Source organism: Synchiropus splendidus, chromosome 8 (assembly GCF_027744825.2).
Source record: "Synchiropus splendidus isolate RoL2022-P1 chromosome 8, RoL_Sspl_1.0, whole genome shotgun sequence".
In the NCBI taxonomy this organism is placed as follows: domain Eukaryota; kingdom Metazoa; phylum Chordata; class Actinopteri; order Syngnathiformes; family Callionymidae; genus Synchiropus; species Synchiropus splendidus.
Genome location: NC_071341.1, coordinates 21,373,417 through 21,385,558, shown reverse-complemented (window position 1 = coordinate 21,385,558; position 12,142 = coordinate 21,373,417). Strand labels below are relative to the sequence as shown.

The 12,142-nt window shown below is 43.3% G+C and overlaps 1 protein-coding gene across 2 annotated transcripts; it reads left to right on the top strand.

Moving 5' to 3' along the window:
• The first annotated feature begins 529 nt into the window (after nucleotides 1-529).
• siae (sialic acid acetylesterase) lies at nucleotides 530-12,125 on the top strand. 2 transcript variants are annotated; one of them, XM_053872684.1, is made up of 12 exons: nucleotides 530-616; nucleotides 722-860; nucleotides 6,021-7,220; nucleotides 7,454-7,615; nucleotides 8,918-9,072; nucleotides 9,147-9,285; nucleotides 9,437-9,605; nucleotides 9,673-9,758; nucleotides 9,824-9,957; nucleotides 10,344-10,498; nucleotides 10,733-10,916; nucleotides 11,574-12,125. In XM_053872684.1, the coding sequence occupies exons 3-12, from the start codon at nucleotides 7,172-7,174 to the stop codon at nucleotides 11,847-11,849; spliced, it is 1,509 nt and encodes a 502-aa protein (XP_053728659.1). In that variant the 5' UTR covers nucleotides 530-616; nucleotides 722-860; nucleotides 6,021-7,171; the 3' UTR covers nucleotides 11,850-12,125. The 2 variants fall into 2 exon arrangements, with proteins under 2 accessions (XP_053728659.1, XP_053728660.1); XM_053872685.1 differs by lacking the exons at nucleotides 530-616; nucleotides 722-860 and having other exon boundaries at nucleotides 5,911-7,220.
• The last annotated feature ends 17 nt before the right edge of the window (nucleotides 12,126-12,142 follow it).

Here is a 12,142-nt window from a genome sequence, read left to right as displayed (position 1 = left end):
ATAATAATAATAATAATAAATAAAAATGAATACAAATCTTCATCTGTATAACTACTGTATCGCTCAAGTTTTTATTTATGAACTGCTTCATGTGCAACCTGATAAAAGTCACCATTCCTTTATCAGATGACCATGAAACCTCCACAAATATTGAAGGATCGATTCCCGATACTTCCGACTGTTCTACACTGGTACTTTAGAATACTTAATTTCAAGAAATCTATCATGAAGTCAGAAATAATGGGATAGTTTATAATAATATATTAATATAAAACACGGCACATTTAAAAACAAAAAAAATATTATAATAGCAATAGTAATAATTTTAAAACAGTCAGGGAAGTAACTAGGTAATAAGTCATAAGAAAATTGCAAACACAACATTCAAAGAGTGGAGAGTCCAAGATTCATAGATGAGAAGCGCACAGAATCAATATGTAAAACAGCATGACATTTTGTCCCGCAGGCGCCGCGGCCACCACTCGGGTCCGCACGCGTGCACCAAGGGTCTTTCACATTGACAACATGAAGTGCAGGCGTGCTGTTTCCATCGATGCTAAATAGGTGTCACGCTGACGGAGGCGGCCGCTCACACACACGCGCGCCAGCGAGGAAGGTTTGTGCGCATCAGCTGTGCAACAGCACGGAAGTGATTCATGGCAAACGCAATGAGAAGAAAGTGTCGAGTCTAATCTCTCGGTCGCTGTCTGCTCACCTCCAGCATGGAAACATCATGTCCCTCAGTCGAGCCAGGTTCCTGAGCTGCTCGGTCAGTGCGAGAGTTTACTGCAGTGCGAGCGCCCCCTGCTGATTCCCAGCAGCAGTTTACAAAGAAATCCCTGAGCGGCCAGCAGCGGATGGTGAGTGGAAACGATCAAAACTCACGGGTGTTTTTTTTTTTCTTGCTTGAGTCACCCGGGAATTTTGAGTGACATACACAAAGTTATTCTAAATTCTGCATCGATTGTGTGCAGATCACCGGAATTATATGTATTTTTTTACTTCTCAATCGAGGTGAAAACAGTAAATGGACTTGGTCCAAACATTTATTGAGGCCATAACTGGATTAAAATGTATGAAATGTAGGTATCTGGATGTATGTGGATCATCCCTGTGTGTTGTTGTTCTCTTGTCCTGCTTGTATTCAAAAGAGATGGCGCCTCAGGAAAGATGGACCGGTTGCCTAGCAACACATCAGGCTGGCAAAGTTAACAAACAAAGCATCCGGATGCTGCACGCTACAAAACACCATGTGGGACACAAAATGATTGCTTTTCCACAGTCTCCCTCAAGTTACATGACGATTCACTGTTACAGTAAATGTCAAAAACCATTTTTGCACTGAAGTAACAGATAGACTTTTCGGTACGTGGTGTTCAGAGAGGCCTGTCACCAAGGTACATTTGAGATGTTAGGAGGTATATTGGACAACAGGGCGTGCTGTCAAGAGCAGGAGGACGTGAAGACGCAGTGGACTAGTTCCACTTTCTTTGTCTCTCTGTCACAACTGTCACGCATATAGATTATTAGCATGACCATGGGTGTATGCATGGCTGCAATGAAGCACTGTTTTTATTGTTGGTCAACCTTGTTTTGGTCTAGTTCCAAATTATCATTTGGATCTATGATTTGTTTCAAAAGGAGTCCTTTTAAAATGTGTCAATTGAAGTGACAGATGGACTTTTCGGCATGTGGTTGTCAGGGAGGCATTTCACCAAGGTAAATTTGAGGTGTTAGGATGTATATTGGACAACAGGGCGTGCTGTCAGCCGGCTTTGTTTGTCTCTCTGTCTCACCCGTGCAAGTACTTAACTTGACCATGGGTGTTTTTTATATATATATATATATATATATGTATATATATATTAAACAGGAATTTAAAGCGCTGGCACTTGATGGAGTATGGAGAGTTTTCCGGGCTCATGAAAGTGGGACCGCTGGTTGCTTTTGTCTTCCAAACACGACGAGTTGAGTTCATACTAAAAAGTTCCATTGTGGTTCCCATTCGTCTTCTGGATCATCCAAATGTTCTCTAGCAAACTTCAGACGGGCTTGGACATGTACTGGCTTCAGCGGGGGGACATGTCTGGCAGGATTTGAGTCCCTGGCGGCGTAGTGTGTTACTGATGGTAGCCTTTGTTACTATGGTCCCAGCTCACTGCAGGTCTTTCACGAGGTCCCCCCGTGTGGTTCTGGGATTTTTGCTCACCGCTCGTGTTATCATTTGGAACCCACGGGGTTAGATCTTGCGTGGAGCCCCAGTTCGAGGGAGATTATCGGTGGTCTTGAAGGTAATTTCTTCACACCAAGCTGCTTACCTATTGCAGATTCAGTCTTCCCAGCCTGGTGAAGGTCTACAATTGTGTTTCTAATGACAGCTCGTTGGTCTTGCCCATATTGGAGTTTGGAGTGTGACTGTTTGAGGTTGTGGACAGGTGTCTTTTATACTGATAACCAGTTCAAACAAGTGCCATCAATACAGATAGCGGGTGGAGGGCAGAGGAGCTTCTTAAAGAAGAAGCTACAGGTCTGTGAGAGCCAGAAATCTTGCTTGTTTGTAGGTGACCAAATACTTATACAATGTGATTCTCTGGATTTTTTTTTTCTCATTTTGTCTCTCATAGTTGAACTGTACCTATGATGAAAATGACAGGCCTCTCTCATCTTTTTAAGTGGGAGAGCTTGCACAATTGGTGGCTGGCTAAATACTTTTTTGCCCCACTGTATATATAGTGAAGTAATGAAACCCAAAACCAGTACAGTAACAAGACATTTGTACACTCCGCTTCTGATGAGGGGTAACGTCACTGAGTATAAATAAAACAAATGTCAGCGTTCTGTCTCTGTAACTGAGAAAGAAAAGGGTGGGAATGAAAAGGTGGAAGTTAGGCAAAGATTGGGACGAGTAGAGTTTTCAGTTCACATATTTATATAGTGGAAATAGATGTGATATCATATGACGTACAACTCTCTACAGCAGGGGTCTCAAAGTGATCCACAAAAGAGCCACAGTGGCTGCAGGTTGTTGTTGCGATTAATAGATGTGGACACCTGCTGGAACACCTCAGTGTGACTGTTTGGTTGAGCTATAGGTTTTATTATAGGTTTTATTCCTCTGGCCATGAACCAGTGATGAAGTTGTTTAGTGAACGTTCAGCACTGCTGAGTTTCAAGTCTCAATCATGTCAATATTTTGACATGGAGAACACAGAGATGAATATTCTACAGCAACCAGTTGGTTCTGTTTCCCTTGTCTACAAAGAGACCAGTCACAACAGGCTCATGTTTCAGTGCCTCCACCACAGGAAATGATCCGGCGAGTTCTTCTTCTGTCCCGCCTCTCCTCCTCCAGCTCAACCGTCCTGGTCACACCCGTTCCAGTCACGCCCCCATTTACAAGAACACACTTTCACATCTTGTCTTTTGGAGTCACGCCCAATAAACCTGAGCATCTCCAGCACAGTAGAGTGTGATATAAAACTCATTTTATGGCCGTAACTCCTCAGTTGTTGCTGTGCTACCTGATTTCACAAAAGACTTTGAGCCTGGTCAAAGCTTATTATGTTGCACCTTCATGAACACGTTTGAAAACTGCCCTTCTGGTAGTCGTTTAAGAAAATAAATAAAAGTAGTTTTTCACGCGCTAAAACTTTTCAAGCATCCTTGAAGGCAGCCAGTGGAAAATTGCTAATGCGCCGTCAGCTGAGGCTCAGAGGCTCCGACTCCACTCATGCACCTAATAGTCAGCCAGTGATTTAAAAGGAGGCTCTAATTTGAGAGATTTATCACATGACGGATGTTGACTGTCGTGTTTAGAGACGGGTATGCAGCAGAGGCAGCAGCGATAAATCTGGCCTCATATGCGTGATACCACGGCCACATGTGCTCGGGATTTATTGGATCCCAGCAAATAAAAAGGAGGCCGGCTGCAAGTGGCCTCCACTTTTGTGCACAGTATGTTGCTTTTTTGTCGGTGGATCTGAATAGACACAGCATTGGTTACTAGAAGCCGCCATCGCATGCGGCGGAAACGCCTCTTTCGCTGCATCTCACTGTGACAGAACTTCTTCTCGCTGTATTTACACTCAGGGAAGCCATCTTGAATTGGCCACTTGGGGATGGCGAGGATTCGCCGACTTGTGTGGATGAGTACTGGCACAGCTATAAAAGTAAATGGGACCTAAATGCAGTGTGGATGTAATTTATGTTTTATGGGCACCAGGATGAGGATGAGCATACATCCGCATTTGCTGTTTGTCGGTTAATAGTTGAAGAAGATAACGAAAATTCACGCAATAAATGGGAAAAAAATGCAAAGAGCTTCAGGGTGGAACAGAAATGAAAGGAACGAATACAGAACTTTAGGTGCACTACGGTCCATCACTGCTGGAGAGAGAGAAAGTTCCTTGATAAGTTTCTGTTTCTCTGCAGCGAACATAAAGATAAAGCCTTGATGAGTCCAAAAGTCAGGTGCATCAGAGGGAAATGGTATTGAGGTTATGGTAAGTGGTGTTAGACTTGCAGGGTCTGGCATTGGCTAGAAACCCGGTGGTATCAGAATCTGAAGCAAAATCGGCTTCATTGCCAATGTCAGTGAGGATCCCACCCAAAAAAAAAAAAAAAAAAAAAAAAAATATATATATATATATATATATATATATATATATATATATATATATATATATAATTTATATATATATATAAATATATAAAAATATATATATTTATATATAAAAAAAATATATATATGTATATATATATATATACATATATGTATATATATATATATTTTTTTTTTTTTTTTTTTCTGGCGGTGTTTAATCGTTGGCTTAAAACTAAACACACGTCAACTATGTAATTACACATGGTTCCAGTAATTAAAGTCTATTATTGAGGAGCGACTATAAATGCTTAAGATTTGTCTCGAGCTTTCATAATCAGCTTCCACTTTGTACTGATGTATTTAATCGAAATAGTTTGTTCATATTTAACGTACAACTTTTGCTTTAGCTTGTTAGGTGAGAGTGACTTACATGAATCCACCACAGGGATTCACACCCAGATCAACAAAACTCACAGTACACAATGGAGAGCTTTAGCCTTCAGGCAAGTCTATTGTGAGTTCATATTGGCACAGGAATCCAGGTGCCAGTATCGAGGCCATGAGAATAGGTCAGATGGTGACAGCTGCCTGGTGAATGTACGTCTGAATTTAAAAAGAAAAACTTCATGCTGTAAATGTTCCAGGTCCTCATATGAACAATCTTCCCCACAGGTTGTGTTTTCTTTGCAGAGTGCATGAAGCTAGAGTTGAAACATGTAAATAAATACATTTAAATATCCACGAATGTGCATGAAGTCAACTGATAATGATTTTTTTTTTTTTTAATGAAAACCCTGTTTAGCTTTCTATTTCTCTATTCACATTGAGATTTCCAGAGAAACAAAACTCTTCCTCGAATGCCTATCAATACAATGTTATCTCACTGTTAAGTCAGTCCATTGCTCCTCGAGTGAGTTACACACACTGTTGTTCACACTTTCTTGATATGATAACGTTAATAGTAAAACGGTTTGATGACCTCACCTGAATGTCATCCCTCACCTGCCTTCAGTTTCAGCCACACTGTCTTGGACATACACAATAAACTCAGTGTTTAAACGAGATAATCAATTTATAAAGGTGCAGAGTTTGTGTAGTGTGCTATTGAATGTGTATTTTTTTGTCGCGCCTCGCCGCTGTCTCCGTCTTTCCCAGGGTTTGACACCAGATGTAGGCCAGTGTGATGCAGCCCCTGAGACAAATGGACTCAAATGTGAGATTGGTAACATGCAGTCGAGTGACAACCATCTGGGATGAAGGAACATCTGTGGAGAAATGTGAGGCAGAAAAGTCATGCATAATGAAGATGCCTTCGTGCTAGTTTTTGTCACTGCTGACAGACTCCAATTAGCGTGTTTAAATACTCATGTTCCCAGTGATGTTTGTATTTTTAGTTTATTTTATTCCTGTGTTACAGATGGCGTTTAAATGAAACCCTGCAGCTCTGCATCTTCTACATCATCTGGACCCTGATCGCCTCTTGTTCAATCGTTATATTTATTGGCCAGCTACTAAAGTAAGGGGCTTAAACAGGCATTATTTTGATGAAAAGATCATTTGTTAGCATGAAAGTCAGCATACACCGTTTTAAAATGAACTATTTATTGGTCTTTTATTACTATTGTTATTACCTTATTTGTTAAACTGGGGTCCAGCATTATGTTTGATGATGAAGCGTCCAAGTTATTGAACTTTCCTTATACGAGTGACGTTACATTTTCTGAGGAAAGCGTTACATGTAGGCTCCAAAATCTCTCCTTATCGCTACCTTAGTATCTCACAGGAGACCTTGTGGTGAGGGCCAGTCCGTAGCAGTGTGAGCAACTGTATTTCCAGAGGTGTGACAAGAGAAAGTTGAAGATTCTGAAAGACGGAAAGTAGCTCAATAGAAACTAGACCTGTTCTTAAACTACACTTATTCACACAAGCGAGTCTCATCGAACTGTGGTTCAAGTCTGATGAACTTCTCAATAAGAGCTTGTCAATGGCACTACACTTAAGGTAAAGTAAAAAAAGTAAAACTGCCGTTCAATGACGCACGCTTCAGTCATGTTGTTATAAATATCATTTTTCTTGTTTTTGTTGTAACAGTTATCTGTATGGAAATTGATCTGTTCTTGGTTCTTGTTCTCTGCAGTGGTTTATTTCCTTGCTATTGGCTATGAATAGTATTTTATTTTTGGTTTCTTCTATTATTCCTTATGGTTCTCCTATTTTTTTTTACTTTATTCCTTTATTGAAATTATGGCTTATTCATTTATTTGTGTGGTAAATTGTATTTATTTACTTTCAGTATTTTTCATTTTATTTTATAGCGCGTGTTGTCAGAATTAATGGCTGATCTTTACTTACTAAATTCTGTTGCTTTCTTTTACTCATTTGAGTGATAAGAGTTGAGCGTCTGTGCCGTCGGTAGCTAGGTCGAATTTCCCCTGCCCTTATTGTGAAGGGCAGCTGTCTCTGACGTCAGGCAACATGTCTTCCGCCACGGAGCGGGGCCGCGCACCTGAAAAGCTGCGATCGATGTAGACCGTTCGGTCAGTTCCACTGCGAGCTGGTGTCGCGATCATGGATCTGAGACGCTGCGCCTTTGCGCTGGTGTTTCTACCGAGCTGCGGTGAGTCCCGAACCCTCTTGGTGTCATTCTTTTATTCTTCTGCGTTTCCTATTGTGAGCATTTAACGTAGCGTGGAACTTTTTTAAAGCCTCATAATAATCGAATCGTCCTTTTCATCGCGGTACATAGTTGGATTTGAGTCCAGTTCAGCTGTAGACGTCTTTCGATATCTATATGTTTACGACAGTGTCGCGTGACTTGAGCGGAAGTTTGTAATGTTCTTCTGTTTCCAGTCGCGCAGCTGACGTTCGCCTCCTACTATGGGGATCACATGGTTCTGCAGAGAGCGCCGGAGAGAGCGGTGGTTTGGGGCTTCGGTCCTGAGGCTGCGAACCTCACCGTGTCCCTGTCGGGGCCGGTCGCACAGCAGGAGTCCGCTGTCACTGTTGCTGCCGGTATGTCACCGGCCTCCCGGGTCTGACTCTGTTGCTGCGGTTGTACACTGGGTATCGTTAAAGTCTCTGCGGTGGAATCACAACAGTAGCCGGCATGCTTTACTGTGGCGCTTATTTTATTTAAAAGTTGTGCAGTAAACTTCGCACTCTTACAAGAGAAAATAGCTTTTTCTTTTTGTTTTTTTAATGTATATTTTTCTCTTAACATGATAAAAGAAATTTGGTGGCTGCGTCTCATTTCAGTAGTTGATGGACTTTCTGTCTTTTAAAACTTAATTCCCATAAATGAAAATGTGTTGTTGCACCATCCATATACTGAATCATAGAGCTGAGCGATGTGGGCTTGAATTCATATCTAGAAAAATTAAAATATTTCAATAAATCAATTATATGACAGGAATAGAATGATTTGAAAACATCCCCTTAAAGTTATGAAATATACCAGAGTTGAGTCCTGCACAATTGGTGAATGTAGACTGTCAAACAAATGTAAGTGACAGGGAATATTGATAATAAATGTCAAAATATGGAAATGCAATGCTTAATCTTAAGATGCGTTGTGGCTGTTTGTACAGCAGGAACTAAACACTGTGGTTCCCAGGACCCAACTCTGGTCACGTCTGCGACGCGATGCTGACACTGAAGCAGCAGTGTTCCATACAAAGTTTTACTGTGTGAGAGTTCAGGGGTGATTCATGGACTGCACGCGCCATGCCGTTTGCCTTCACGGCATCCAGACCAAAACAAAGGTGGCCCTGCTGCTGAAGCTCGCCACTGTTGGCAGCTGGAACTGATTTGAGCATGTGGTGAAACGTGTTCTTCAGAGTTGTTTGTGCTCGATAACCTGTCCTGGCGTCTTGAATGAGACCGGTGAAACTACGCCCCTGTCCCCAAGGCTGAGAAGGAACTTGGCTAGTTATCACTCTACCGCAAAAGACGTGAGGTAGAAGCGAGTGTTGCACAAAGCTTCATACGTAACAATAACTATTGTGCAGGACTGTATCTTTCTTTTCTCCTGTTTTATTAATACAGGACAATCTGCAGAGGCTTCTGACTTTATTTACTGTTTTGTGTGTCTCCTCCTGATGGGCTCATGAGGCTTCATGAAACAGTGTCCTCATTTTCAGAGCGCACTAGGTGGCGCTCTCTGCTCTAAAATATTTGGACAATCATTTCAATGAAACATCACCTCATTTTTAAACCAAAAGAGCCACCAACTGAGCTCCAAAAAGAAGGACGCTGTTTCATGAAGCTTCATCATTGAAGCATCAGAAAAGTCATGCCATGTCTCTCAAACTACAGGCATCTGGAGGGTCACTCTTCAGCCGATGCCACCTGGTGGTCCCTACAACCTGACGGTTCGCAGTCACAACAGCTCGGCTGTTTTGACCGATGTGTTGTTCGGGGACGTGTGGCTGTGCGGAGGGCAAAGTAATATGTGTTTCACGATGTCTCAGGTTTGTCACCAACCCTCCTCTGTACCTCACTGGCGGAAGCAGACGTCCCAACCATCAGTTTAATCTCTTCCTAGATCTTTAATTCATCGGAAGAGATCGCGATTTCCAGCAGGTACCACCAGGTCAGGCCCTTCCAGGTGTCTTTAAAGACGAGCAACACTGAGCTGACGGATCTGACCGGTGTGGACATCCCCTGGTCAGTACCCTCACCAGGTAGTTATACTATTAACTCAAGTGTTAACATCAAGGCTCGACTGGATTCTGTCCCACACATTTTGCTTCTTATGGAGGAGCCGTTGCACAGTTGTGTCCTGGAGACCGTGTGTTTGTTTGAGGTTGATCTCTTCTGACCCTGTGCTTTCAGAGGCGCTGGCCAATTTCTCGGCAGTCTGTGCGCTGTTCGGGCGCTACATGTACGACCAGCTGAAGTACCCCATCGGTCTGGTGACGTCCTGCTGGGGAGGGACTCCTGTGGAGGCGTGGTCATCTCACCGAGCTCTTCAACGCTGTGGACTTCAGAACTTGTTCGAGGGGTAAAAAAAAAAAATGGACCTTTAAAACGGATCGCCGGGTTTATCAGCGCTACACTCTCATGTCTAGTGACCAACATGACAACAGCGTCCTGTGGAACGCAATGATCCACCCACTGGTCAACATGACCATCAAAGGAGCCCTGTGGTACCAAGGTACCAGTGAAATGTGGACGCTCTGATTTGGGGGAAGAAGACGGTAAAATATTCAACTGTTTCAGGTGAAAGAAATGCAGCGTATCATCGCGATGCGTACAACTGCTCTTTTCCCGCCATGATTGACGACTGGAGGATGGTGTTCCATGAAGGATCTGGTGGCCAGACGTCAAAAAACTTTCCCTTTGGATTTGCTCAGGTGCAGTTATTTGCTTGTTCGTGTTTGTCCCAGTTCTTTGTTCAAGCACCAGACAAATCCATTGTTTGCAGTGGGCCATGCCCATCTAACAACTTGACCTAGAAAAATCTTTTTCCTGGGTCACGCTTGACGTACATGTAGTGATGAGTCAGTGAGGCTTCATGAAACAGTGTCCTCTTTCAGAGCCCACTAGATGGCGCTCTCTGCTCAGAAATCTATGGATTTCAACAACCATTTCGATGAAGCTTCACTTTCAACAGCTCCAAAAATAAGAACACTGTTTCATGAAGCCTCACTGACCCATCACTACGCCTATGCTAATCCTTATCTACCGTGGTGTGATCCACTGGTACCTTGTTGATCTGACACATTACTCCGTCCCACAGCTGTGCGTGTATAAAAAGGGCTCCAGAGACGACGGCTTCCCTGAAATCCGGTGGCACCAAACTGCCGACATTGGCATCGTACCAAATAAGCGCATGCCCAACACCTTCATGGCCGTGACTCTGGATTTGCCGGATTATAACTCACCCTACGGCCCGTAAGACCCATGACCTCTTGTTTTCTGTACACAATGTCTTGTCACACAGCAGGCGCTTGTGTCCGCTCATTTCCACATAGGCTTGAGCTGTGAGTTTACTTCCTTTTTCTCTTTTGTTTAAATCCTGGAGAGGAAGTGCTCAAGGTCACAACCACCACAGTGGTTTGCTTAACAACGTTTGTGTTTGGACAGTGACTTGCTTTGATGACTATTGTTGCTCATTTCATCGTCCAGGATCCATCCCCGCGACAAGCAGGACGTGGCCTACAGACTGAGTCTGGGAGCGAGGGCGCTGGCGTACGACGAAAACATATCCTTCCTTGGACCTTTCCCCCAAAATATACTCAGCGACGCCATGTCCTTCTACATCATCTATGACCAGGAAGTGAGGGCCTGGCAGTCGGTCAACATCTTTGAGGTGAGTCAACTCTAATGCTAATGTTTCCTCTTTTTATTGTGTAGAGAACGGTTTCGACGCAGGTCTGAGAGCGGCGAGCCTCAGCTGACCCTGACACGTGGTGTCATGCTGTGGCCACAGTTGGTGCGGGATCGCAGTTTAACTTGACTAGTCAGACAACTGTTTAGGGCCCAATCTTAAATGGCAGGTTTGAACGACTGGATCTGCCTCCAGAGAAAGTCGTAGATCTATCGTTCAGCGTGACTTCAACAAGCTGATCGTCACCGGATCAAGTTCAGTTTTAGCGTTGACATCAGTGAAGATGTTGTTCGACACGAGGTCTTGTGATGGCCTCCGTTTAAGTCAGGTGCTTTTGTCCCGAATGGGTCACCGAAGTTTATTGCCGGAGGTGACAAGCTTTTCATAATACTCTTGTGTGTTGTCCAGATTCAGAGGGACACACTGGAGGAGGAGGTAGAGAAGAGGTTAGCTAGGAATGAAAACTTTTTCAAAAATGTAAACTTCAGCTTGGAATTTTTGTGGGGAGTTTCATGACCCAGTTTTTCTTCAGCAAACTTGGCTAGTCTAGTCTTTGCTAGTCATGTTAGCTGTTCGCTCTGCGGGAGCCACTAGAAACGCTCCATGTTTGTTAAAAGTAACTCTCTGGTGCCCTGACAGATCTGTTGCGAGGGGTCTCCATGCGAGTCCGAGACCATCTGGCGGCCGGCTCCGATGCTGACGATGGGGGCGTCAACCATCGAGGTGTCGGCGTTTTATTGCTCAGGAACTTCCAAAGTGGCGGCCATTCGGTTCGCCTGGATGGACTGGCCATGCGTCTTCAAGACCTGCCCCATCTACAGCAAAGATGGAGTTCTCCCTGCACCGCCCTTCGTCTTTTACGCACAAGCCAAGAGGCTCTCCCAGACTCTACCAGCATTTGATGTACATTTGTGAGATCTTTGTGGAAGAAAGATTCACTCCACTTGTGCTCCTTTTTTCTTTATGAACTATGACGGTTTACCACTGTAAATCGGAATATTGACTTGAATGGTGAGGTGCAATTATTTCCGAGGAGTAGTCTATATTCTTAGGAAATCGCAGTATGAATGTAGTACATTTTCAGAAAAAACAGATTCACTGTTTGACATACCATGAAGCAATGTTGTTAGCGTGAATGCGCAGTCAAACAGGAGAATAAAAAAACTGAAAATGGACCCAATTATGTGATGAGTTTATCAACAAATCAC